This window comes from Corythoichthys intestinalis, chromosome 19, assembly GCF_030265065.1.
Source record: "Corythoichthys intestinalis isolate RoL2023-P3 chromosome 19, ASM3026506v1, whole genome shotgun sequence".
NCBI lineage: Eukaryota > Metazoa > Chordata > Actinopteri > Syngnathiformes > Syngnathidae > Corythoichthys > Corythoichthys intestinalis.
The window spans coordinates 1927954-1954557 of record NC_080413.1 but is presented as its reverse complement, the minus strand read 5'-3'; the positions used below and the strand labels follow the sequence as shown (position 1 = coordinate 1954557).

At 42.7% G+C, this 26604-nt stretch overlaps 2 protein-coding genes across 2 annotated transcripts; one reads left to right on the top strand and one right to left on the bottom strand.

Annotated features, from left to right (window-relative positions):
- The first annotated feature begins 307 nt into the window (after positions 1 to 307).
- On the top strand, positions 308 to 4299 carry LOC130907513 (uncharacterized). Its single transcript, XM_057822684.1, has 4 exons — positions 308 to 589; positions 874 to 1379; positions 1438 to 1563; positions 1639 to 4299. Exons 1-4 carry the CDS (start codon positions 562 to 564, stop codon positions 1870 to 1872), a joined length of 894 nt encoding a protein of 297 aa, XP_057678667.1. The 5' UTR covers positions 308 to 561; the 3' UTR covers positions 1873 to 4299.
- LOC130907511 (sorting nexin-14-like) lies at positions 3131 to 26509 on the bottom strand. The gene is made up of 27 exons (XM_057822682.1): positions 25229 to 26509; positions 22998 to 23118; positions 22853 to 22920; positions 22712 to 22790; positions 22606 to 22649; positions 22452 to 22539; positions 22305 to 22389; positions 22079 to 22235; positions 20358 to 20433; positions 20242 to 20286; positions 18499 to 18579; positions 18318 to 18432; positions 18098 to 18253; positions 17908 to 18032; positions 17788 to 17846; positions 17596 to 17722; positions 12875 to 13061; positions 12695 to 12778; positions 12538 to 12638; positions 12358 to 12469; positions 12233 to 12273; positions 12053 to 12172; positions 11869 to 11989; positions 11630 to 11794; positions 4903 to 4998; positions 4753 to 4844; positions 3131 to 4688 (listed from the first exon to the last, which is right to left on the bottom strand). Exons 1-27 carry the CDS (start codon positions 25363 to 25365, stop codon positions 4632 to 4634), a joined length of 2739 nt encoding a protein of 912 aa, XP_057678665.1. The 5' UTR covers positions 25366 to 26509; the 3' UTR covers positions 3131 to 4631.
- Positions 26510 to 26604: the final 95 nt, after the last annotated feature.

Here is a 26604-nt window from a genome sequence, read left to right as displayed (position 1 = left end):
GCGTTTTATATACACTTTTTGATAATATATATGCACAAAAAAATGTCATAAATATCAGGGAGGGGGCTAACGCTATTTTGCGGTTTTTTTTTTTACTTTGGTGGGTTCTGGTCCACGTTAACAGGGATAAGTGAAGGATGACTACAATAATAATTCCTATTTTATTTTTTTTACGACCAAAAACATTTATAAAAGGTTAAAGATATGAAGTGTCAAATACAAGTTTTTATAATGGGTTACAGAAAGCTAACACCTGCTTGTTTTCGTATTGAATAAAGTTACCCATGAGATTTGAAGAAAAAAAAGCGGTCAAAATGGCGGTCGATGACGTGACGTCAGTCAACTGCGTCGTTGCCGCCTGTTTCATCATGGAAACTTAATTGCAGTCAACGAGTGAAGCGCATTTGTTTCGTTTTCACGAGACGCCCATAAAAAAGTTATGAGAAGCTCCACTTCTTTTGAACAAAAAACCGTAGTAAATATTTGACCACCACTGTGGAGGGGAAAAAGACGTCTTTCAATGTGGGTTAACTACCAGAATTAGCATCGTTAGCTCGTTGAATGGAGAGCAGCAAAAGATGCCATGAAGGTAATTTCAAACTCTTAGACAAAAACATTCCATTTTGGACCGTTTCAAAGGTCAACTTGCCAATGAATAATAATTTTGATGCTTTAACCACATTTAGCCTAAATGCAAAGTCCATGCTTGTTTTTTACTTTTTATACAACACATCAATACAGTGTTGCTTTCAGTAAAGTTGTAAGTATTTTTGATATTATAGCAGGTGTGTGTAATTAGTTATCAAGTAAAACAATTGCCTTTGTGACTTGCTCGTTACTGCTTCTACCCCTTTCATTTTTACGGTGTGTCAGAGTTTTTTTTGGCCAAATTGACCGTGGCGGTGGCAGTGTCGGTGATCAGGAGCCGGCCGGCTGGTGTCTGCATCCGGCAACACGTCCAATCTTTGGCTGCGAAGTTGAAACAGCGAGAGCGTACTGCAAGCCGAGCGAAGGAAGCCGGAGGTGCTCACTGTCTTCCGGTAACGGTCGGCGAAAATACTAGTACATCAGGTCACAACGTCCCAACGGAACTCCTCGGGCCCGTTCCGCCTCCCGCCGAGAGATTTCCGCACTTGCTGTGCGCCCTCCAGCGAATGGACGCGCCGTGGCCCGGGGACGTTTTGCCGGATGCCCTGCGCGGTCTCACGGACGCCCTGGCCGAGGCCACCCGCGAATGCCGGCTTCCCGCCGGAGCGGGCCAGCTCGCGCTAGAGGCGTGCTCTCGCGCCGCCGACCTCTCCTCCGGCAACGCGGAAGGCCTGGAGGCCTCGCTGACGGATCTGATCGCCGCACTGCGACGCGCCGGCCCGCGGCACCCCGTGAGTCAAAACGCGACCGGATCCGGCCGCCGCGATGAAGACGAGCCTCTCCTTCCAGACGGCAGATCTGTTGTCGGAGTGCTTGGTGGTGTTAGGGCGCAGCCGCGCGGCAAACTCCTTCCTGTTCGTCGCCGTTCTGTCCGAGGCCAGCGAGCTGGCCGAGCGATTGTGCCACGCCGTCCAGGTAATGGACGACCCGCGTATTTTCTGCTACAAAATGAGAGAACATAAAACAAACATTTGTGGGCCGGGCGCACAGGAAAACACCGGAGTGGCCGATTTTCCCGCGGATGAGTACCACATGGCGTGGCGCCTGCTGACGATCGCGGAGGAGCTGCCGAAAGACGCGCCGGTGGCGCGGCGACACCGCGTCAGGTTAGAACAGACGCTGCGGCAACTGGAGCGACAAATGTTGGCGCTGTGGCAGGAATTTCCGCTTTTGGCCGTCGCCGTGTGGAGAATGGTCACAGACCTTTGGCCGTCCGACACGTGAAAGCCAAACGTGTTGATAGATCACATGACAACAAGTAGACTATAATATTTACTATAATATTTCCATGCAGACCAAATCTTGATTCTGCCTATTAAAAAAAACTCAAATATAGCATTGAATTTTGAAATAAAAAGTATCTTGTTCAGAAGCGAACATCCATTTGGTCCATGGGCGCTGGAAGTTATGCACAGAAGGTGGTGCTGAAGATCGTTTTTAGTTTCCAAAAACGGCCGTTTCTGTCCAGATTTGACATGCTCGTACATTTTCTTCATACAAGGCGTGCACAATGGCAGTAAACACGCATGCCGGATCGTTGACGTACAGTGCTGGCCAAAAGTATTGGCACCGCTGCAATTCTGTCAGACATTGCTCAATTTCTCCCACAAAATGATTGCAATTACAAATCCTTTGGTGGAAATATCTTCATTTATTTTGCTTGCAACGAAAAAAAAAAAAAAACACAAAAGAGAATGGAAAAACAATGAAATCAGAATCATTTTACACAAGACTCCAAAAATGGGCCGGACAAAAGTATTGGCACCCTTTGAAAAATTACATGATGCTTCTCTAATTTGTATAATTAACAGCACCTGTTATTTAACAGTGGCACATAATAGGTAATGACAATAACTAACTTGCAGCCAGTTAAAATGGATTAAAGCTGACTCAACCTCTGTCCTGTGTCCTTGTTTGTACCACACTGAGCATGGAGAAAAGAAAAAAGATCAAATAACTGTCTGAGTTTAGAAGCAAAATTGTGACGAAACATGGGCAATCTCAAGGCTACAAGTCCAGCTCCAAAGACCTGAATGTTCCTGTGTCTACCGTGTGCAGTGTCATCAATAATTGTAAAGCCCACGACACTGTGGCTAACCTCCTTCGATGTGAATGTAAAAGAAAAATTGACAAGATTTCAACAAAAGATCGTTTGGATGGTGGATAAAGAACCACGACTAACAGCCAAACAAATTCAAGCTGTCCCGCAGTCCGAGGGTACAACAGTATCAAGCCGTACTATCCGTCGGCGTCTGAATGAAAAGGGACTCTATGGTAGGCAATAACATAATTATTAAATATTTGCTTTTACCAATGAAGGCTCACAATAAAGTATTGATTGCTATAATACAGTAAGAGACATTTTTGGAATTGATAACTATAGACATGTTTAGCTCTTGATAATACTGCCTTGTCATTCTGACCGATTTAAACCGGCCTAGGTTCCACAGGTCAACTTTGAGGACAAGCCACAGACATTGGGTAACCAAACTAGAACATTTAGGAAATCGTATTTTTGCATTTTATTCCTTGCCAAATGCTGTTGCTTCATGAAATGTATTTCAGGAGATAATTCTTATATATTTGCTGAAATCAATTGCTGCTCGCAATGAAGAAATGCTTCTGCTTATTGTTGCTTACAAAGAAGGAATGTTTTGAAGACTTGAAGAGGCCTCTTGTTCAAGGACAGAGCCAAAAGATGCAGCTTTGCTTTTCTGAAATGTGCTGACACACATGTATATAATTCCACCTACATGCACACACATAGCCAAACAATTACAAGGGGTGTCACTAGCTTGCTTCCACTTCCCCTTTTAGGGCAAGACACCTGTCTGTTGCTAGGGCTATCCCAAATAATAAGCGAGGTGGAGGGGGGCTGGTTAGAACGATTGCGGAAGCTGTATTTTGTAATCCATTGTATAGCTTCCTCCTTCTCCTTGCAAGCTTTTCAACTAAATTGAGTGCGTTCTTATTTTGGGTAATATTATAAATGTCTACCTAAGGATTCATATTTGAACTTGACAGTAGGATACCCAGGAAGACCCCACTTCTGACCCAGAGACATACAAAAGCCAGTTTTGCTAAAACTTACCTGAGAAAGCCAAAAATGTTTTGGATGAATGTTCTCTGGTCAGATGAGACAAAAGTAGAGGTTTTTGGGAAAAGGCATCAACATGGAGTTTACAGGGAAAATCCGAGGCCTTCAAAGAAAAGAACACGGTCCACACAGTCAAACATAGTGGAGGTTCCCTGATGTTTTGGGGTTGCTTTGCTAACTCTGGCACTGGACTGCTTGACTGTGTGCATGGCATTATGAAGTCTGAAGACTACCAACAAATTTTGCAGGGCCCAGTGTGAGAAAGCTGTGTCTCCCTTAGAGGTCATGGGTCTTCCAGCAGGACAATGACCCAAAATACACTTCAAAACGCACTAGAAAATTGCTTGATAGAAAGCACTGGAGACTTCTAAAGTAGCCAGCAATGTGTCCAGACTTAAATCTCATAGAACACCAGTGGAGAGATCTGAAAATGGCACCCTTCAAATCTCAAAGACCTGGAGCAGTTGGCCAATGAAGACATTCTCTTTTGGGTTTTTTCACTGCAAGCAAAATAAATGAAGATATTACTACTAAAGCATTTGTAAATGCAATCATTTTCTGGGAGAAAATTAGCATTATCTGACAGAATTGCAGGGGTGCCAATACTTTTGGCAAGCACTTCTACTAGGGTACTATAAAGACAGCTTTCTATTTCACCTACAGTGTGTGTTGGAGTTTTTGTATTGGAAATAAAAGCGCCCATGTATTGTAATACAAATCCCTGCAGCTAGACGGCGCAATGACACATGAGCACATTTGAAAACTAAAAGGTCCAATAAGCCTCGGTTTAACATCCTGCAGCACCCCACTTCCCGCGCTACTGATTTGGTCCGAACGATGTGCACGGAAATGCTTTTTCTGACGGCAGCCTTGGTGAGAGTCTTTATTAACGCAGTTCAGGGAAGATCTCCAGCACGGCCAGGTCCAGCAACACGTAGGACATCTGAACACACCGAAAGCAGAAGTGAGGCGGCGTGGCGTGGGATTTGCCTGCACTGGTTTCTCACCTGCTTGTTGAGGAGCGGCTGCTGAAGACCCTCAAAGAGGAGCCTGACGCCCTCGCATTTGGCCTCCTCGCCCACGAACACGCCCACCACGTCTGACGACAAGCAAAACCATCAGCTCTGCGCGCCGTTCGCCGTTGCCGGGAAACTCACCGGGCAGATACGCCGTCATCTCCTCCAAAGTCAGCTCGGCCCGTGCCTTCTTGGCCACCGCGCTGCGCTCCTCCGCGCTTTCGTAGAAGATGGCGTCTGCGGGAACACAAAACCTTGGTGAATCGGCCAAACCGCGGCGACAAATGGCGTGCGTGCAATCACGCGGTATTCAATTGTTTTCCCACGTGAAAGTGATGTTCCTAAATATTGGAATTTGTTCGGAGATAGTGGTTAAAACTAGAGGTGGGAATCTTTGGGCACCTAACAATTCGATTACGATTCAGAAGCTCCGATTCGATTATTGATGTTAATCCCCCTCCCTCCCGGCTTTTAATTGTTCAAAAATCCTCTCAGGCTAAACCAAACTAATATTTAAGTTAGGGCTGTCAAACGAGTAAAATTTTTAATCGAGTTAATGACAGCTTCAAAATTAATCGTAATTAATCGCAATTCAAACCATCTATAAAATATGCCATAATTTTCTGTAAATTATTGTTGGAATGGAAAGATAAGACGGATATATACATTCAACATACAGTACATAAGTACTGTGTTTATTATAACAATAAATCAACAAGATGGCATTAACATTATTAACATTCTGTTAAAGCGATCCGTGGATAGAAGGACTTGTAGTTCTTAAAAGATAAATGTTAGTACAAGTTATAGAAATTTTATATTAAAACCCCTCAATGTTTTCGTTTTGATAAAATTTGTAAAATTTTCAATCAAAAAATAAACTAGTTGCTCGTCATTGTTGTCAATAATTACTAGGGCTGTCAAATTATCGCGTTAACGGGTGGTAATTAATTTTTAAAATTAATCGCGTTAAAATATTTGACGCCATTAACGCACATGCCCCGCTCAAACAGATTAAAATGACAGCACACTGACATGTCCACTTGTTACTTGTGTTTTTTGGTGTTTTGTCACCCTCTGCTGGCGCTTCGGTGCTACTGATTTTATGGGTTTCAGCACCATGAGCATTGTGTATTGACATTCACAATGGCGAGCTACTAGTTTATTTTTTGACTGAAAATTTTACAAATTGTATTAAAACGAAAACATTAAGAGGGGTTTTAATATAAAATTTCTATGACTTGTACTAGCATTTATCTTTTAAGAACTACAAGTCTTTCTATCCATGGATTGCTTTAACACAATGTTAATAATGTTAACGCCATCTTGATTTGTTATAATAAACAAATACATTACTTATGTACAGTATGTTGAATGTTTGTCTGTCTTGTGTATTATCTTTCCATTCCAACAATACAGAAAAATATGGCATATTTTAGAGATGGTTTGAATTGCGATTAATTTTTAAGCTGTGATTAACTCGATCAAAAATTTTAATCGTTTGACAGCCCTAATAATTACAAAATGCTCATAGTGCTTAAGCGCATAAAATCAGTCGCGCCCAAGCGCCAGCAGAGGGCAACAAAAAACAAGTACCAAGTGGACATAACACTGTGCTGTCATTTTCATCTGTTTGAGTGGGGCATGTGCGTTAATTGTAGGGGTGCACGATATCCATTTTTTGAAACTGATATCAATAACTTCCTGCTCCTCAAAGCCGATATCGATAACCGATAATAAATGTATAATTTTTTAAATGTATAACCTGAGTTTTTGAACATGTGGAGGTTTAAAAAAAATAGTGGTGGATTCAACATAGATTTGCCTTTGATATCATCAGATTTTTCATAAGGACATGAACAAAACAGTGCGTTTCACTTCTGCACTGCCCGACAGCCAGCTAAGAAGGAATGCACTTCCATAAACCACAAGGCTTGGTCTTTTCTTGATTTTATGGGAAGACACTTGTCTTAATATTGTGAAAGTACAACAGAAAAATACACATATTCAATACTCAATATACAACAAACTGCACAATACACATATACACAATTAATATATGTATAGCATAGCACACTAGCTTGAGCTACTAAAGCATTGGCCGGTTTCTATAACACAACTCATGAAGTTCTGTACATATGACCCTTCACCACAGAAGTAAACATATATTGCACATCCATATGTTATAGTAAACAAAAAATACTTACATATATTTCCGAGGTGGAAACGTAACAGAAAGCATTCACGACTGTCAATGCTACCGCTATATGGAGGTAGATTTGTGTCTTTATTATTCAATCAAAAAAAAAGTTGCTTCAATCAAATAAAAAGTTGCTTCAATCAAAATATATATTTTCAATCAAAGAAAACATCTCTTCAATAAAAAAAAAATGTGTTTGAATGCAAAAATAAATTTGAAACTCAAAAAAAAATATTTGAAAACTATTTTTCTTTGATTGAAATTTTTTTTTTTGATTTAAGTCAAGTTTTTTTTTTATTGAAACACCATTTTTGATTGAAGTCATGTCATTTTGCGTTTGTACCACATTTTTGCTAGGACATTTGTGTCTTTATTATTCAATCAAAAATTAAGTCGCTTCAAACAAAAAAAAAATATTTTCAAAAGAAAAATCACTTCAATCCAAAATTTTTAAAAATTCAATCGTAGAAAAAAAGGTTTGAATGTGAAAAAATATTTGAGACTCAGAAATTCGCATTTGAACACTTTATTTTTCATTCAAACCGTTTTCTTTGATTGAAGCAATCCTTTTTGTGTTCAAGCCATATTAGGGTTAGGACATTTGTGTCAAAATCATTCAATCGCAATAAAAGTTGCTTTAATCAAAAAACTATTTTTAATCAAAGAAAAAAATCATTTGCAAAAATATATATTTTTCTAAAATATATATTTTTTATTTGAAATATATATATTTTTTATTGAAGTATCACTTTTTTGAAAAGCAAAAAGTTTTAAACTCTTTTTTTTTTTTTTCAAAGTGGGAAAAGTTTTGAACACACTTTTTTTTTGAAGTGGGAAAAGTTTTGAAGGCACTTTTTTTCGATTGAATCATTTTGACACAAAGATTCGACTTCAACGCTAGTTCCGGTGTGTTTGAGTGGCGGCTGATTGGGCCAATGGCATAAAAGTATGAAGCAAGAATAATGGCCATTGGCCACCAGGTCTCCATCCAGCCATCGGAGTCTCCTGGAGTCCAAGCCGATTATAGGGTACTGGTACGAGGGTGTAACATTGGCATTTCACCGGAGTATGGTGCCCTGCTGCTTAATGTGATTCAACACGGCGAACTTCACCCGCTGCCCTGACGTGACGGTTGGCAATCGGTTCCAACCGGAGTGTCCGCGACGCGCCGGTACAAGAGTGGTCGGCGAGTGGCCCGACACTAGCCTGCCCAGTAAGAGAGTGGACTACCGGCGAGTCGCCGGCGTCCACGCCTGGAGCCCCATCACTTCAACTTTGAATGAGTGTCGTGTCATTCGCGGACCGTCCACTCGACAGCCGGCCACCGCGCCTGGGGAGTGATATCGGGGTCCGACCAGTGTGCCGTTGCGGGTACTCCGGTGAAATGCCGATGTTACACCCCCGTACCAGTGCCCTATAATCGGCTTGGACTCCAGGAGACTCCGATGGCTGGATGGAGACCTGGTGGCCAATGGCCATTATTCTTGCTTCATACTTTTATGCCATTGGCCCAATCAACTGCCACTCAAACACACCGGAACTAGCGTTGAAGTTTAATCTTTGTGTCAAAATGATCCAATCGAAAAAAAGTGCCTTCAAAACTTTTCCCACTTCAAAAAAAAAAAAGTGTGTTCAAAACTTTTTCCACTTTGAAAAAAAAAGAGTTTAAAACTTTTTGCTTTTCAAAAAAAGTGACACTTCAATAAAAAAAAATATATATTTCAAATTTAAAAAAATATTTTCAAAAAAAATATATTTTTGCAAATGATTTTTTTCTTTGATTAAAAATCATTTTTTGATTAAAGCAACTTTTATTGCGATTGAATGATTTTGACACAAATGTCCTACCCCTTATATGGTTCAAACACAAAAAGGATTGCTTCAATCAAAGAAAACAGTTTGAATGAAAAATAAAGTGTTCAAATGCGAATTTCTGAGTCTCAAATATTTTTTCACATTCAAACCTTTTTTTCTACAATTGAATATTTTTAAAATTTTTGATTGAAGTGATTTTTCTTTTGAAAATATATATTTTTTGTTTGAAGCAACTTAATTTTTGATTGAATAATAAAGACACAAATGTCCTAGCCAAAATGTGGTCCCAACGCAAGATTACATGACTTCAATCAAAAATGGTGTTTCAATCAAAAAAAACTTGACTTAAATCAAAAAAAAAAAAAATTTCAATCAAAGAAAAATAGTTTTCAAATATATTTTTTTGAGTTTCAAATTTATTTTTGCATTCAAACACATTTTTTTGATTGAAGAGACGTTTTCTTCGATTGGAAATATATATTTTGATTGAAGCATTTTTTTATTTGATTGAAGCAACTTTTTTTTTGATTGAATAATAAAGACACAAATCTACCTCCATACCGCTATACACCGCAATGTGTTAGTGATTGAACCAAACTACTGTAACAAAAAATGGATGCAGTGAATTATTCTGACCAGCAGGTGGGAGCAGTGGCCCGCAAATGGTCAACTGATTTCCCATACAAGTGTGTAAACTGTAAAGCCAGAACAGTACATATTATCGGTCCTATTATAAATGTTATTGGATTTATAGGGATGATGTCATAATTCCTATTATCGGACCGCTAATTATCAGACCAATAATTATCGTGCACCACTAGTTAATTGCGTCAAATATTTTAACGTGATTAAAAAATTAACTACCGCCCGTTATTGCGATAATTTTGACAGCCCTAATTTCAGTATCAAGTTAACAGTTAAAAACCGTAAATAAATTACTCAAGTCCCCATTCTGTATCAGCAGCCTTAAACTACATTCAATTAATTTAATGATGTGAATCAACCGTTAAAGTGGCTCCCGTTATTCCATAATTTCCCCTCTGTCTACTTTCGACATGTGAGTTTTAAAACTGTTTCATCATTTAAAAATAGATTCAAGTCAAGATTTGCCGGTTTAAGAGTATTTTAGATAAAAAGTTAATTACCGTATCGGCCCGAATATAAGACTGTTTTTTGCATTGAAATAACACTGAAAAAGAGGGGGGGGTCTTATATTTGCAGTCTAGACATAATACCCATTCACGACGCTAGATGGCGCCAGATATCATTGAAGCGATGTTCTGTCATGACAGATCCCAACTACTCTTTTTAGTTTAACCAGTTTGCATTATTTTATTGCAATGTTTTTCCTTATTCAGATTTGTTTCAAGACTACAGTTACAGTTAAACTTCACTTTGATGGTTAATGCAGTTATTGCAATTTTGTTGTTGTTTGGTTTATTTACATTTCAAAAACCAGAAGCCATTCTACGAATGTGATTGCACTTTAGTTTATATATTTAAATGTTCAGATATTGAGATTTGAATGAGGCAAAATAACATGCTTTTTCTCTCAAATATATTGTTTAGGGCTGCAGCTATCGAATATTTTAGTAATCGAGTAATCGACTGAAAATTCTATCGATTAATAGAGTAATCGGATAAAACAAATATATTTTTAGGTGAAGAGCAATTATAAATATACATGAGAAAACAAGACATTTCATCTAATCTTGAACCATTTTCAGTCAATCAATGTCTTTATTTTCGATGTATATTGTTGAAAACAGCCAACAATTGCATCTTAGATGTAACCAGAATAAAAAAAATGACTAATTCAATGCTTTCACTCAAAAAACCTTTAGATCTTATTAAAAATTTATATATATACCTAAAAATGCCGTTACGCTTGATAACACACATCACTTAAAAGTTAGGATTTTTTCCCACGTGTTTCAATTGAATTTCTATTTGTGTCAAGCCATTTTTAAGTTCTATTTAAGTTTTAAGTTAGTCTAAACTGTAAGTCCTGATAGGATTTTGAGTTTTTGCAGTGTTCAAAATAAATGTATGGTACATGCTGCATTGGAGCATATTAGGGACCAGTGCTACTTGGTGTTTTATCCAGCAATGACTACTGAGCTAAAATTTATAGTTAGCATGATTGAGTTTTTATTTTACACCCTCATCACTCCACAACGCTATGTTATGTTAAAGCCTGTACGTAAGACACGTTAGCCACGCATCGACAGTGGTCATAATTAATAGAAACCTAGCCCTCCGCAGGGCTAACGTTACGTGAGCTTGTGAAAGTAACGTTAATCTTATTTATTAGCGCTAAGCGCTCTACTGCTTTAAGATGGCAGCTGTTTACAACACTGCACAGACGCAGCCGAGTCTGTCATTTTGCATCTAGTCCAACATACATGTGATCTCTATGAGACTCATCAGACGCTACCTGCTGTCAACGTAGCATCGTGCGGGCTAGTATTTAGCAACGTCGGCGTCGTTTGTAGTGGCCGTCGGCTGATGTAAGTTTTATTTTTTTGCTTCGTCCTCTGCGCACGTGACATCAGTGCGTTGTCCCGCATTAGTAGTAGTCCGAGCAAAACATGATGCTTAGAGGTGTCAAAATAAACGATTACTCGAGGTGAATAAAATTACTCGGATCAGTTTTTCAACTCGAGTTACTCGAGTTGCTCGAGTATTCGTTTCAGCTCTAATATTGTTATAATCATTTGTTTCGGATGTACTGTAATTATTTTCTGTGGTTGAGTGGTTGGAACATTCCGGTGGCCCTGAAGGTTTTAAAAGTACGTCCGTGCCACTGGGCTACTTATATTGTCGACCCCTGTGAGTGGTTTGTTTAGAGACCTCGTAGCTGGGTGATGAGCGAGACGAGGCGGTGCTCCTGCAGGACGGCGTCCAGCTTGTTGCGCAGGTACTGCTCCACGTAGGCGTCAAAGGTATCCTTCAGGAGGATCCTGCCGGCCGACAAGAAGCGATGCAACCAATGCGGCGCGCCGAACACCAGTCGTCCTAGGGTTAGGGTTTAGGGTTAGTTGTTGCGTGTGTGTTCCACGTTAGTGGGAGCGGGGCCCTTTGAGGCTTACCCACGTGCGTCACGTGGTCGTACGCGCCTTCCACGCCGACCGGCTCCTCCGCGTGGCGGTCCGGTCTCTGGGCGAGGGCCGCCTCGTCAACGCTGCCGTCCCCGAAGATTCTGTTGAGGAGCTGCGCGGCAAAACGAGGAAGATGAGCCGGCAGCCTCGACCAAATGAAAACGAGCGTCCTTACCCGTTTGTCGGTGCGGGCGCCGGAGCTGACCGCCGTCAGATCCCCCCGCCCGGGTTTGGCTTTGGGAGACTCACAGGAGTTGAAAAAGGACTGGAGAAAGGGCTCCAGATTCTGACCTTTCTGGAAAAAGCAGTCATGTTTAGCTAGCCGAGTGTTCCCGTGGGGAAAAATGACACCAACCTCCTTCATCAACTTCCCTGGAACAGACTTGAAAATTTTGCCTGCAGGGGGGACAAAGATTTTCTTTAAAGTTCCATTTAAGAGCAAGCAATGGGAGAGCCGAAATCCGACGGTACCGCCCGTACCCAAGTTGACGTCGGGAAGTATCCTGTCCGCAAACTGCGACTCCTCGCTGTGAGGGGACAGGAAGTCGGCCAGCAGCTGACTGTTGCTCAGCTCCGGATAGCGCAGGAGCTTCTGCACTCCAAAAAAGGTGTCGATCGGTCATCGCCTTGGCCGATCAATCGATAGATCGGTCGCCTCACCTGTAAGTAGCCCTCAAAGTCTTCCCTCTTGGAGGTAAGAAACTCGTGGTTCTTGGGGCCGAGGATGCGTTTGGGGGGCAGCTGCGTGTCGGCGAAAGCGCCTGCCAATGTGGCAACTTTACCGCCAGTTCCGACGGGAAACCGAGCGAGCCCTTACCGTGAAACTCGGTCAGCTTGGACTCCAGCACGTAGAACTCCAGGTATCTTCTGTGGACCGACCACCTGTCGGGATCGTGTCCCACTGTGAAAGAAGCGACATTTTAAAGAATGGCTTAGTTTCCTTGTCATTCGATATCGTTTTTTCTTTTTTTTTAAGCGGCATATTCGGCGCGCTTGCCTTCCTTTCTGTCTTTACGCTCCACATCGATGCAGAAGACAGGAATCCTCTCCCTCTTGGTGTCGTCGTCGTCCAAATCCACGTACGGAATGGTGACGGTCCAGGCAGACAGCTTCCTTAGGCCGCCCCCCGTGGAGACGGGAGCGGCGGGCGCCGCGTCCTCGGTTACCGCCGTGGCCTCTTCCACCTGAAACAGATGTGGCGCATCACGTGAGCCACTAAGCGGACGAATCCCCAAGCGGGAGTCAAGCGGTGGGGCCAAAACCCTCCAGGGTGTCCGGCCGCTGCGTTGCCAGATTTAATTGGGCTATTTTCAAAGACTCGGAGCGCAAGAAAAATGCATTGGGCGGGTTGATCAAATTTTGACAACATTTAAAACCGTTTCGATTGGTTTTAACAGTTCAACTTGTTTGGTTACACCTTGAAGTTGAGCTACATTGATTTCCTATTGTAGTATCTTCTTTGCTCTAATTATAGCTGGCATTTTAGCGCCACCAAGTGCGTGGTGCTGTGAACTGCATATTTCTGATTTGGAGGTACGACGACACTCGTGTGGAAAAAATTAGGACACCCCATTATATATTCAGTTATTAATCAAAAAATGTTCACATATCAATGTCTGATCTCGTTTTTCTTCATCTCTGGAAAAGAATATGATATAATTGCAGGTAAACAACAAAAATGAACATTGTTTTACTCATGAAACCAAATATATCAACAAAAATGCATATTCTAACTGAGGAAAAAGTTAGGAAACCCTACCACTTAACTCGTTTGCTCCCAAAAACGTATAAATACGTTCTATTTTTAATTGTGTCAGTGTCCCAAAGATGTATTTATACGTCTTTTTTTTACAAGAGACATCTCTGGGTTCTGATTCAATTTAGCTCCAAAGCACAAAGCTGAAAATCCATTTTAGAAGCAATAAAACTGGCCGCTGGAGGGAAGTGGCGCATTTGGTAAGGCCCGCAACCCGATTTAACGGCAATGAACGGCCGGGGCGCCGGCGGAAGACAACCGAATGGCGTGTAGGATGCCAGGCGGCGGACAAACGGGCAGAACAACCTAGAGGACGCCAGGGATGCCAGGTGCTGGACGACCAAGCAGAATGACCGGGACCACCAGTGCAGCGGACCATGCCGTTGAGTCTGTGCTGCTCGCCGAGCAGACCCCGCAGAGACTTTTAAAAAATCCATCTTTATGAGACAGGCGGCGATGAGGGAAAAGTTTGCCGCGGCCACAACAGCGTCATCTCTCAGTTAGTTATGTGTAAATAAATTGTTACTTTGCTATCAAAAGCTCTATTTGCTTGTTGTTATTTTGTAAAAGGAAAACATTATTCAGATGTTTGGGATGAAACTAAAGCAAAAATAGCTGTGTTAAAGTCAAAATTATGTTTGAAATATATGCTTTCACAAAAAGCTCAATTTCTCTGTTTTTTCATCAGAAATTGCTCAAACTACGCTATTTTCTAATGCTGATTTCTAAAGAATAGAAAAAGATTAACTTTTTTTTCTGCTGAAAGAAGAGAGTCTATTCTTTCTTTTGGTGGGTTCCATGTTTATATAGCAATAGAACAGAACTTTCTGTGGGCCTTGCAAAATCAGTCAAAATCCAGTAAAACGGCCGGGAGCGAAGGGGGTTGCACCGGTGAAAATGGCTTGGAGTGAATGAGTTAATAGCTAGTGTTACCACCTTTGGCTGAAATAACTTCAGTGAGACGCTTTTTGTAGCCATCTACCAATCTTTGACATTGGTCTGAAGAAAGTTTGCCCACTCCTCAACGCAGAATACTTTCAACAGTGACTGACTGTTGAAGTAAGAGAAAACACAATGGTGAGAACAAAGGAGCTGTCTGAGGCCTTCAGATAGAAGATTTTAGACGCTTATGAGTCTGGTAAGGGATTTCAAAAGAATATAAAATCATCCATTCCACTGTCCAGAAAATAGTCCGCAAGTGGAGGACATTCAAAACAACTGCTAACATGCTCAGATCAGGCTGTCCAAGCAAGTTCACCCTAAGAACAGATGCTTAAAGAGCATATGACACCAGAAAAAAAGTCTTAAATGGCATTATTATGTGAATTAGAATCATATTTTGAGACGATTCGACTATATACAACAATTTAGCAAAGCGCAGATGACGAGAAATTAGTCTTTTAATCTGCCGGTTAGCCACGCCTACCATTATAGGGCTTTAGCGTCCCCAACAGGTGGATGACGTCAGCGGTAGACTTGGCTCATCGATTTTACTATTCAGCCCATTGAGGGGAAATTATTCAGAACGAGGAAAACGGGACGAAGAGAGCTGCAAAATGTCATTGTTTCAGTCTCTCTACTCCCAATATTTTTACAGGATATTCTTTTTATCCAAGTATTTTTCCCCAATAGCTATATAAATGGCTTGAGAAGGACCAGTCAGCCCGTCGAGGGGGAACTATTCACAATGAGGAAAACGCGACGAAGAGAGCGGCAAAATGTCATTGTTTCTGTCTCTTTACTTCAATATTTTTACAGGATATTCTTTTTACCCAAGTACTTTCCCCAATTGCTAAATAAATGGCATGGTCATGACAAATAACAATCTTGTGCTAAATGGAATATAAAATAATAAAAATCCATTTATTCAAGACGAAATGGCAAAATTACTCCATAATAGTCAAAACAGTCGACTTCACCTTTACTGTCACACCTCCCGAACGATATTTTATGACACCTAAATCGGACATATGTAATTTCCCTTCCCCGGCTTCGGAGAATGTAAACAGACCAGAAGGAGTGACAGCTAGCCGACATGCTAACCCGAACCGAGGGATGTTTCAAAGTCTTCGAAGTGGAAAATCACACATAACTAGCCTGGATTATTTGACATGACGACCCGGTTGTCGAGTTTCTTTGCGGATCGGCAAACCGCCCGGCGGAGAGCAATTTACAGTTCGTTCCCTGGAGGAGGGTGGCTGGAGTTGTTGTGTAGCTAACGCGCTAACAGCTAACTGCTAATGAGCATGAGGATAGCTTTTTACATGCCTATCAATGATCAAACGTAAGTAGTCCTTTATTTAAAGGAATTTTATTGTGTTTACTTTGTAATCACTGTATTCGTATTTGACATAATACAAAACAAGATGTTTACTCACTTCCTTGTAAGTCCAATGGTCCCACAGTAAATATCCACGGTGAATGGGAACCTTTTGAAACTCCAAAAAGGCGCATACGCCTCTCCCGCATACAGAATGATTTTTCTGCAGCCGTTTGGCTGGCGTGATGCAAAAAATAAAAGTATTAATCCACAAAATCAGCTGAATCCTTCGTCCTCATACACAACAGTACACAGTATAGTGAAGAGAACGTCTTCTACCGTACACGTCACAGCGCCCTCCTCCTCAATGCAAGACCGAAGCCGGAAGTCACTCATTTTCATGGCGCGGGATTCAAAAAACTAAATAAATATAGCGATCGCTTCCACACACATCCAAGCGGTCCATATCATTCAGGGGCATAAAATACCGCGTGTATTATGAAATAAACATGCTTTTTCGTGTCACAGGCACTTTAAAGAAGTCTCCAAAAACCCTAAAATGCCATCACTCTTGCTACTGTTGATGTGAAAGTGCATGCCTCTACAATCAAAAAAGACCCTTTACAAGTTTAACCTTCATGGGAGAAAACCTTTGCTCTCCAAGAAGAACATGAAGTCCAGACTGAAGTTTGCCAGAGTGAATGTAGACAAAGACTGGGACTTCTGGAATAATGTTCTTTGGATAGATGAATCTAAAATGGAATTATTTGGACACCAGAAAAGAGGACAATTGGTGAAAACATAATACAGCATTCCAGGAAAAGAACCTCACACCAACTGTGAAGTGTGGAGGTGGAAGTGTCATGGTTTGGGGATGCTTTGCTACAGCATGACCTGGCCAGCTCACCATCATAGAATCCACCATAAATTCTATCGTGTATCAGAGGGTGCTTGAGGAACATCCGTGAAAAAACCATTAAAGCTGAAGGGAAACTGGGCCCTGCAAAATGACGATGACTCAAAACATCCACCAAGGACTGGCTGAAAAGGAATAAAGTCCTGGAATGGCAGAGTCAAAGCAAAGCTCTTGATCTCATTGAGATGCTGTGGGGTGACTTGAAACTGGCTGTACATGTAAGAAACCCCTCAAACATCTCACTGTTGAATGTATTCTGCATAGAGGAGTGGGGCAAACTTTCTTCAGACTGATGTCAAAGACTGGTAGATGGCTACAAAAAGTGTCTCACTGAAGTTATTTCAGCCAAAGGGGGTAAGACTAGCTATTCAATGGTAGGGTATCCTAACTTTTTCCTCAGTTAGAATATGCATTTTTGTTGATATATTTGGTTTCATGAGTAAAACAATGTTCATTTTTGTTGTTTACCTGCAATTATATCACATTCTTTTCTAGAGGTGAAGAAAACAAGATCATTGATTTGTGAACATTTGTTGATAGAGAACTGAATTAATGGGGTGTCTTATTTTTTTTTCACATGACTGTAAATTCTAACTAAAAATGACTTTCTTTTAAAAATAATCAAATTTTTTAAAAGTATGACAGTAAATTCTAACTAAAAATGACTTTCTTTTAAAAATAATCAAATTTTTTAAAAGTATGACAGTAAATTCTAACTAAAAATGACTTTCTTTTAAAAATAATCAAATGTTTTAAAAGTAAGCAGAAAAAACCCAAACAGCTCACCGCGTCATCGTCGGTGGTGACGCCGGGCGGCAGGACGGCGCCGTCCACGGTGGCGTTCCTGAACACGCCTTTGATTTTACTGCCGATCCTACCGATCCGAAAGGACTCGCCGCGCTTGGAGGTGTTCCTGGGGGTGGCGAATGCGCGGGTTGAAGATACCCCCGCGGACCGCTATAGGAGACGGCGACCCACCTGCCCGAGCGCGAACTCCTGGACGGCGACTCGGCTCCTTTCAGCAGGTGTCTGAAATACTGAGCGTGCCCGCCGGGTCAGCTTCTGGTTGGGACCGGTGAAGACGAGGCGGCGCCTCACCTCGTCGCTGTGGCAGAACATGGGCGTAAAGACATTCTCCAGGAGAGACAGGACATGCTCGTAGGCTTCGAAAAGGCAGCGGGACGTCTGCAGCTTGATCACCGCCTGGTACGGGCCCAAGGCAACTGACGGCGAAGGAAAGGCTCGTATCATTTCCGAGCGGTTGGAACCAATCGCCCGTCAGGTTTACCGTTTCTGATATCTTCGACAATGGAGCCGTCTAAATTGATCTTGTCCACGCTGTCGTCCGCGCAGTACGTCCGGTAGATGTGCGCCACCTCGCCATGCAGACGCCGCAGCTCCGAGTCGCACAGCTCCGGCCTCAAGATCTTGTCGTTGAGCTCCTCTGGAGGAGAATGAGCGTCGTGTCGGCGTGGCGAGGCTCGACGTCGAGGGGCGGCCTTACTTACCCGCGGCCAGGCAGAACTGAAGCACGTGCACGGCGCCCTCCTGCTTCAGGAAGTTGATGAAGCGGAACAGAAGGTCCTGCTGCTCTCGGATCTCCTTCAGCTCCAACTTGAGAACCTGCGGGCCGAAACGCGGCCGGCGTTTCAGTCTCGCGCCGACAGAAGTCGGCCGGCGAGTACTCACGGAGGGCTTGTCGCCGCTGCGGTCTGCGTATTTGTGCAGGAAAGGAACACAGGCGGATGGCGCTTCGGTGGCGGCTTCGGGCTGTGAACACAAACGCGTTAGTCTCGCATCTCTCAAAACTCGCCACTGTTTTCGTTTAAAGTGAGACCCTAATGGTCCTTTTCCACCGAGCCGGAACTAGCATTAGTTCCGGGATAGCGCCTAGATCCGGGGTCCTCAATTAGCAGACCGCGATCCACGACCGGACCGTGGCACGCCTCTCGGCGGACCCAGAGCAAACGACACTTTTCAAAGAAAAAAACAAAACAAATTTTTAACATATATTATTTGTATGAATCGCAGATCTATCGCTAAATTCTGTTTCATTTATAGTCAAATATCATCCATGTTCCCACTTCTGTTGTCATCTCTAAGACAACGATGATTGGCTGAGAGAGCCTGCATGCTGCTAGCTAGCTTGAGTGGACGGATTGCAGCTGTGTGAAAGACGAGTCGCACCCGGCACTTTGCAATCTGTTACATGCTACCAGTAGAAGACCGAAACTAACAAAATTGCATTCTGAAGTTGACCAAGAGAAGAAAAGTGGACAATGAAACTCGCCGTTTCAATGAGGAATAGACTAACAAATATGCGTCCATATTACCAAATGCAAATACCAAACCTATGTGCTTAATATGCTTCAAGATAGCTGCTCTGATAAAAAGGGAAAATGTGAAATGCCATTATGTTAAAGAGCACAGCTCTTTTGAAGTTTCCTTCTAAATCAGAACGGAGAAGGCAAGAAATTAACAGGACGAAGCAGTGATATCAAGAGTCAAGGAAGGTTATTGTTAAATCTGCAACACAACAATAAATTGCAACAGAGTGCTCACTCAGTGTCATGGCTGTTGGCCAAACATAAGAAGCTCTGATGGAGAAATAATAAAAGAGTGTACGACTGTTTCGCTTCCAAAGGCCCTGGGAATCTTGTTAGGGTGCATGGCATCATGAATGCTTTGAAATACCAGGACATTTTAGATCAAAATCCGTTGCCCTCTGCCCGAAAGCTTAAGATGGGTCGTCACTGGGTCTTTCAGCAAGACAACCTAAATATATGGCCAAATCTACACAGAAATGGTTCACCAGACACAAAATCAGGCTTGTGAAACATTATAGGAGAAGATTAGGTGCTGTTTTGTTGGCCAAAGGGGGTTGTACAAAATATTAACACCAGGGGTGCTAATAATTATGACACACATTATTTGATGTCAAATAATTATTTCTTTATGTGGGATTTTTTCCCCACTGAATAAATGCACTTGTATTGAAGGTTGGATTTTTCTCTTTTTTTCCATTAAGGTCCCATATTATTTGAATAAAAAAAATTATTAGAAGCTAAAGAACACATCTTAACCAGGGGTGCCAATAATTATGGAGGGCACTGTATTTTTACAGTTTGGATGTGACTTTTTTTTAATTCAGGCAAATTGATGCGCTTTAAGTCTTTTCTGTTACAAACAAAACAATGTTAATAAAATTATACTTTATTATAAGTTGATCTATGTTACTTTTATTTTCTTTAATAAAAAAAAGGACACAATGTTAGGCAGAGGCGTAGTTATAATAGAAATATTACAGACAAATGATACTATTTACAGTGGCGGCAGAGAGTTTTGGGGGGGCACGAAACATTTACGTCTTCCTTGGGGGGGGGGGGGGGGGGCGTAACAGAAAATAAATGAGAAGCACTGGCTTAAACTTACCGGGGTGTTGTCGACAAACTTCAACACCATCAAGTTGACAGTGTCCTGAAATAGCAATATGGGTTTTATTGGCTTCAATAAGTCGGACACAGTCAGCTGACTGGTACCGGACTCACTGGGTCGGCCGCGAAGTCCATGGCGGGCAGCATGACGGAACCAGACATCACCTCCCGTAGTAGCAGCGCCAGCGACCTGCGCGCAACACACGCTCGTGACCTTGCGCTTGGAGACAATCGAACCGTTTTTGCCCCAGATGCTTATTACTAGCTTATACAGTGGTATGAAAAAGTATCTAAACCTTTTGGAATTTCGTACATCTTTGTCAAAATCACACAGATGAAAAAAAAGTGTCTGCTTTGACTATAACCACCCAAACATTTATAGCTTTTCATATTTTAATGAGGATAGCATGCATACAATGACAGAAGGGGGAAAAATAAATAAGTAAGTAAACCGTCACATTTCATATTTTGTGCCCCCCTCACACTCCTTTGGCAGCATTAACTTCAACCAGACGCGTCCTGCAGTGTCAGATCAGGACTAATCTCAGCCCATTCTTTTCTACAAAACTGCTGTAGTTCAGACAGATTCCTGGGATGTCTGGCATGAATCGCTGTCTTTAGATCATGCCACAGCATCTCAATGGGGTTCAAGTCTGTACTTTGACTTGGCCACTCCAGAACGTGTATTTTGTTCTTCTGAAACCATTCTGAAGTTGATTTACTTCAGTGTTTGTAGCAGCATCCATCCTCTTTTTAGCTTCAACTATCTGACAGATCGCCAAAGGTTTTCCGGCAAAACATCCTGATAAACTTTTAAATTCATTCTTCCATTAATGATTTCAAGTTGTCCAAGCCCTGAGGCAGCAAAACAGCCCCAAATCATGACACTCCCTCCAACATGCTTCACGGTGAAGATGAGGTGTTGATGTTAGTGAGCTGTTCCATTTTTCCCTCCACACATGACGTTGTGCATTACTCCCAAACAATTCAACTTTGGTTTCATCAGTCCAGAAAATATTTTGCCAAAACTTCTGTCCAAGTACCTTTTTGCAACATAAACAAGCAACAATGTTTTTTTAGACAGCAGTGGCTTTCTGCCATGAACACCATTCTTGGCCATAGTTGATGTGTGCACAGAGATATTTAACTGTGTCAGTTATTTCTGTAAGTCCTTAGCAGGCACTGGAGGGTTCTTTTTTAGCTCTCTGAGTATTCTGCACTGAACTCTTGGTGTCATCTTTGGTGGACGGCCACTCATTGGGAGAAAATCAACAGTGTCAAACTGTCTCGATTTCTAGACAACTTCTCTGACTGTCGATGGATGAACATCCAGACTTTTAGAAATGGTTTTGTATCCTTTCCCAGCTTTATACAAATCAACAATCCTTGATCGCAGGTCTTCAAACAGTTCTTTTGACCGAGCCATGATGCACATTAGACAGTGCTTCTCATAAAGACTAGGTGTGCGTTTTATAGTGGGTAGGGAAGCTTTAAACCACTCATCAGTGATTGGGCACACACCTGACTTAAATTGTTAGGTAAAAATTGGTTTCAATTGCTCTTTAAGTCTCCTGAGGCATAGGGTTCTCTTACTTATTTTTCCCCCTTCTGTCATTGTTTGCATGCTATCCTCATAAAAATATGAAAACCTATAAACGTTTGGGTGGTTTTAGTTAAAGCAGACACTGTATTTTCATCTGTGTGATTTTGACAAAGATCAAATCACATTTGATGGTGATTTTATGCAGAAATGTGAGAAATTCCAAAAGGTTCAAATACTTTTTCATACCATTTTATCTTAAGAACCTTAGTGACCCGTACGTGAGCTGCGGTACCTGCACTCCGTAGCTTTCGGGGGCATCAAGTATGGGAAGAGCATCTCGCTGAGTTTGCGGAGGTAGAGCAGCTCGTCCCGCCGGCAACGCGTGGCCACGTGGAGGTCGGCGCCGTATTCCTCCAGAGCCGCCTGCTGCAGCGTCACACCTGGGCAGACTGACCGTATCGGGGCCTCAATCTGGCCCTCGTTAAAAACGTGAGCGACGGCGGCGGAAAGCTTCTCACCTCGAGCGCGAGCCCTGGCGAGAACCTCCACGTGCTTGACGGCGGCTTTCATCACGCGACCCGCGAAAGCGCCGGGGAGGTCCACCTGGAGACAGATTCAGCCATCACTCACCGGGAAACAGATACAGGGACGGCCGGCGGCGACACCTTCTGAGCCCGGCGCACCAACGCGGACGCCATGTAGCGGAAACTCAAACGGAGTTGGTCCACGCACGCCTCGTCGTCCGTGATGTCCCTGAGGAGTCGGAGGGTCACGTCGACCGGAGAGACCGAGGACGACGAAGAATGACGAGCGACTCACCGGTACCACGGATACACAAAGTTCTCCAGGACTAGCTCGAACACCTTCGGGCAAAAAGGGAGCTCCTGATGAAGGCGCACAAATTCCAGGACGGTCGAGCGCATACCTCTGCAATGGCAGCGTCCACCTTGGAGTGAACATGAAGTCCCAACCACGGCTGGAAGTTCTCCAGCAGCAATGTCGGACTGGACAAAGTAAACACAACTTAAGACTTGTTCAATGAAACGGATGCCGACCGCGAATGTACCGATGGCGCTTGCACTTGACCTTCCCGCAGACGGCGCAGCTGCCACCCAAAGAAAACAACTCCTGCCCCTGTCACGAGATGTCATGCGGTCAGGTCGCGATCAACAACACGCTCAGCCCGGGGTCAACGTCTCTGGTAGACTCACTTTGCTTGGAGACTGAGTAGCGAACAAGACGTTGGGCAGCAGCGAGTCTGGTTCCAGAGTCCAGTAAAAGGTGAGCGCGCCCGCCGCCAAGGACCACAACCCCATCAGGACGTGGATGTACCTGCAAATCACATCATCTGCTTCCTCAACAATTCACAATCCAAAAATTGATGATTGGTTTCTAAAATACAGTGGGGCAAATAAGTATTTAGTCAACCACTAATTGTGCAAGTTCTCCCACTTGAAAATATTAGAGAGGCCTGTAATTGTCAACATGGGTAAACCTCAACCATGAGAGGCACAATGTGGACAAAAAACCCAGAAAATCACATTGTTTGATTTTTAAAGAATTTATTTGCAAATCATGGTGGAAAATAAGTATTTGGTCAATACCAAAAGTTCATCTCAACACTCTGTTATGTACCCTTTGTTGGCAATAACGGAGGCCAAACGTTTTCTGTAACTCTTCACAAGCTTTTCACACACTGTTGCTGGTATTTTGGCCAATTCCTCCATGCAGATCTCCTCTAGAGCAGTGATGTTTTGGGGCTGTCGTAGAGCAACACGAACTTTCGGCTCCCTCCAGATTTTCTATGGGGTTGAGATCTGGAGACTGGCTAGGCCACTCCAGGACCTTGAAATGCTTCTTATGAAGCCACTCTTTTGTTGCCCTGGCTATGTGTTTGGGATCATTGTCATGGTGAAAGACCCAGCCACGTCTCATCTTCAATGCCCTTGCTGACGGAAGGAGATTTTCGATCAAAATCTCTCGATACATGGCCCCATTCATTCGTTCCTTTACACAGATCAGTCGTCCTGGTCCCTTTGCAGAAAAACAGCCCCAAAGCATGATGCTTCCACCCCCATGCTTCATAGTGGGTATGGTGTTCTTCGGATGCAATTCAGTATTCTTTCTCCTCCAAACACGAGAACCTGTGTTTCTACCAAAAAGTTCTATTTTGGTTTCATCTGACCATAACACATTCTCCCAGTCCTCTTCTGGATCCTCCAAATGCTCTCTAGCGAACCGCAGACGGGCCTGGACGTGTACTGGCTTCAGCAGGGGGACAGGTCTGGCAGTGCAGGATTTGAGTCCCTGGCGGGGCATTGTGTTACTGATAGTAGCCTTTGTTACTGTGGTCCCAGCTCTCTGTAGGTCATTCACTAGGTCCCTCTGTGTGGTTCTGGGATTTTTACTCACCGTTCTTATCATTTTGACGCCACGGGGTGAGATCTTGCATGGAGCCCCCGATCAAGGGAGATTATCAGTGGTCTTGTATGTCTTCCATTTTCTAATAATTGCTCCGACAGTTGATTTCTTTACACCAAAAGATGGAGGCCTATTGAAGAGTACTTATCTTCTTGAAGAGAAACCCAGAACATGCTGTATTTATGTGTCATATGCAAATGTATCTGCTTTTCACTGACCAGGTCTAATATGTTTGTCCTGATGTATATATGTCTTATGTATAATATTGATGACGTTGTCGAGGATTGTTTTGTGTTCTTGTGTTCTAATGTTTTGTTAACTAAAAACAAAGTTAAACAAAAAATGGCGTATACAGATAACTTTGTGCTGAGAAAAAAAACAAACATTGTAAGCAGTTACTCACAATGTTACTTGATTTTTTTTCATATATTTTTTTACTTGTACTTGAGCAAATTACTTGGATGACTACTTATACATTAGCGATATCATTTTGAAGTAACGCTACTCTTACTTGAGTACAATTTTGGCTACTCTACCCATCCAGGCAAATAACTAATAAACTGCACGGAATTTGATGAGATCAACTCCACCGACTAATTGAACCAAATGTCAAAAATTCTGAACTTCTCCTTTGAGTACAGTTATACCAAACTAAGAGCAATGGCGCCACCAAGGGGTGGCCGGGCTTATAAATTTGTTGTCCATCCTACTGGCCGGGCATTCGATTGTTGTAGCATCACTTATGCATTTCTATTCACGTGATATCATTAGTCAGATGAAATATAACACAATTAACCAAAATTTATCAGTAGGCTTTGTCTTTGATAGTTTTCTACTAGCCTTTTTTACTACAACACAATAAAAACTTGAAATGACGGCTTTAATTTTGGTGTACCGCTCTAAGATTTGAAGTGACCCATATGAAAAGGCGCCACTAAGAGAACACGTCAACAAAACTTTCACTGAAGCTGCCATTGACGGCGAAGTACGTCTCATCCACTCGAACCGAGACGGCGCTGACCTGTTGAGCAGGAGCAGGACGGAGGCGGCCAACATGGCGGCGAGCAGGCAGCAGATGAGCGGATACTGACGAGCCCGAAAGCAAAGCGCTGGCAGCCCGGTTCTTCGCCATAAAGCCGAGACGCCGCCGCCTTCCATCTTGGCCGCCGAAATTCCAAAGCAGGCTAACTTTCCGCCGTCTGTCGGCTTTGCTCACGACAAAACCGGAAACACGGCCATCGTTAGCGTCACCGAAACATGACGAAAGTCGACGAACGAGTGACACAAGACGGAATTGTTCGTAAGGTTTGTTTTGCCAGCTTAATCCGATTCCACTCTTCCGGCTTCCGCTGGAACGCCGTTTCAAAATATGTCTTTTTTTTTTTTCCAAACAAAAACATGGCAACCCATAGGTGACACTTAAAATCAACGGGATGAACTTTTTGAGGTAAAGCATACTTTAGTGGTCTCTGTTGTCATGCTTCCTACTTCCAAAAATTTTCACACGACACTGAAAAAAATTTCACACGACTATCCCAACACCTGACGTCATGTTTTTATACTTCCATACAAAATTTTCACACGACACTAGAAAATGTTTCACACGGAACTATAGGGTCCCCCAAAAGTTAGCTTTACCCACGTTCCTCCTTTCTTGGTAAAGGGTAATAAACTTTCCCAAGTTTATTAGAAAAATAAGTCAGTGTACAATACAAAATACTTCACTTGCAAACAAAGAAATCCAAAGCATTTTGTACAATCTGGATTTTTTTCCCCCACCAATGTCAGCACCAGTCACATCGCTCTTAAAAACTTCATTAGCACTCCAAATCACAGATGTCCAATTTTAAGTGGGAGGACTGACAGCAAAAATGTTGATTCACTGCCAATTGTCCCACTTCAAATTTGATTAGACGTCTCATACCATCTATGGCAGCCTAAAAAAGTTCCACTGGCCAAGATGCACATTCTTAACAATGAGTTTGTCACTAGTAAGACGTCCAATCCATTTAAACTTAAATGGATTGGACGTTTAGCAACATCAATGGCAGGAGTTCCAAAGTAGAAAAATGCTGGTGATTAGACAGTCACGTAAGAGTCGTCGTCGTCATCGACATCATCCGGAGGACGCAGCCTGACGCGGAGTCTCGATTCCCGTCGGCCGGCCAGGCATCCGTCCGTTCGTCCTCGGAGGCGAGGTCGCTCCCTCCCGGGCATTAGGAGCCGTGCGACCTTTGCGCGCCGGTCAGGGCGACGTGTCGGGAGCGTCCCGGACGCCTTCCCCCTGCTAGTCGTGACAGAAGGACGCAATTAGACAAAAAGACAGATCACATTTGCAGTCACACGCATGCATTTTGGAAGCGACGGACGGACGGACGCAATGTCGATGAGCACCTG

Coding starts and splice junctions, on each gene's coding strand:
- LOC130907511 (XM_057822682.1), bottom strand. CDS start 25,365: ATGGAAGGCGGCGGCGTCTCGGCTTTATGGCGAAGAACCGGGCTGCCA. Junction 22,791..22,852: donor GTCAAGTGCAAGCGCCATCG/GTACATTCGCGG, acceptor TACTTTGTCCAG/TCCGACATTGCTGCTGGAGA. Junction 18,580..20,241: donor AGTTTGTCGACAACACCCCG/GTAAGTTTAAGC, acceptor TTGTGTTCACAG/CCCGAAGCCGCCACCGAAGC.
- LOC130907513 (XM_057822684.1), top strand. CDS start 562: ATGGAGAGCAGCAAAAGATGCCATGAAG. Junction 590..873: donor CAGCAAAAGATGCCATGAAG/GTAATTTCAAAC, acceptor ACGGTGTGTCAG/AGTTTTTTTTGGCCAAATTG. Junction 1,380..1,437: donor GCGCCGGCCCGCGGCACCCC/GTGAGTCAAAAC, acceptor CTCTCCTTCCAG/ACGGCAGATCTGTTGTCGGA.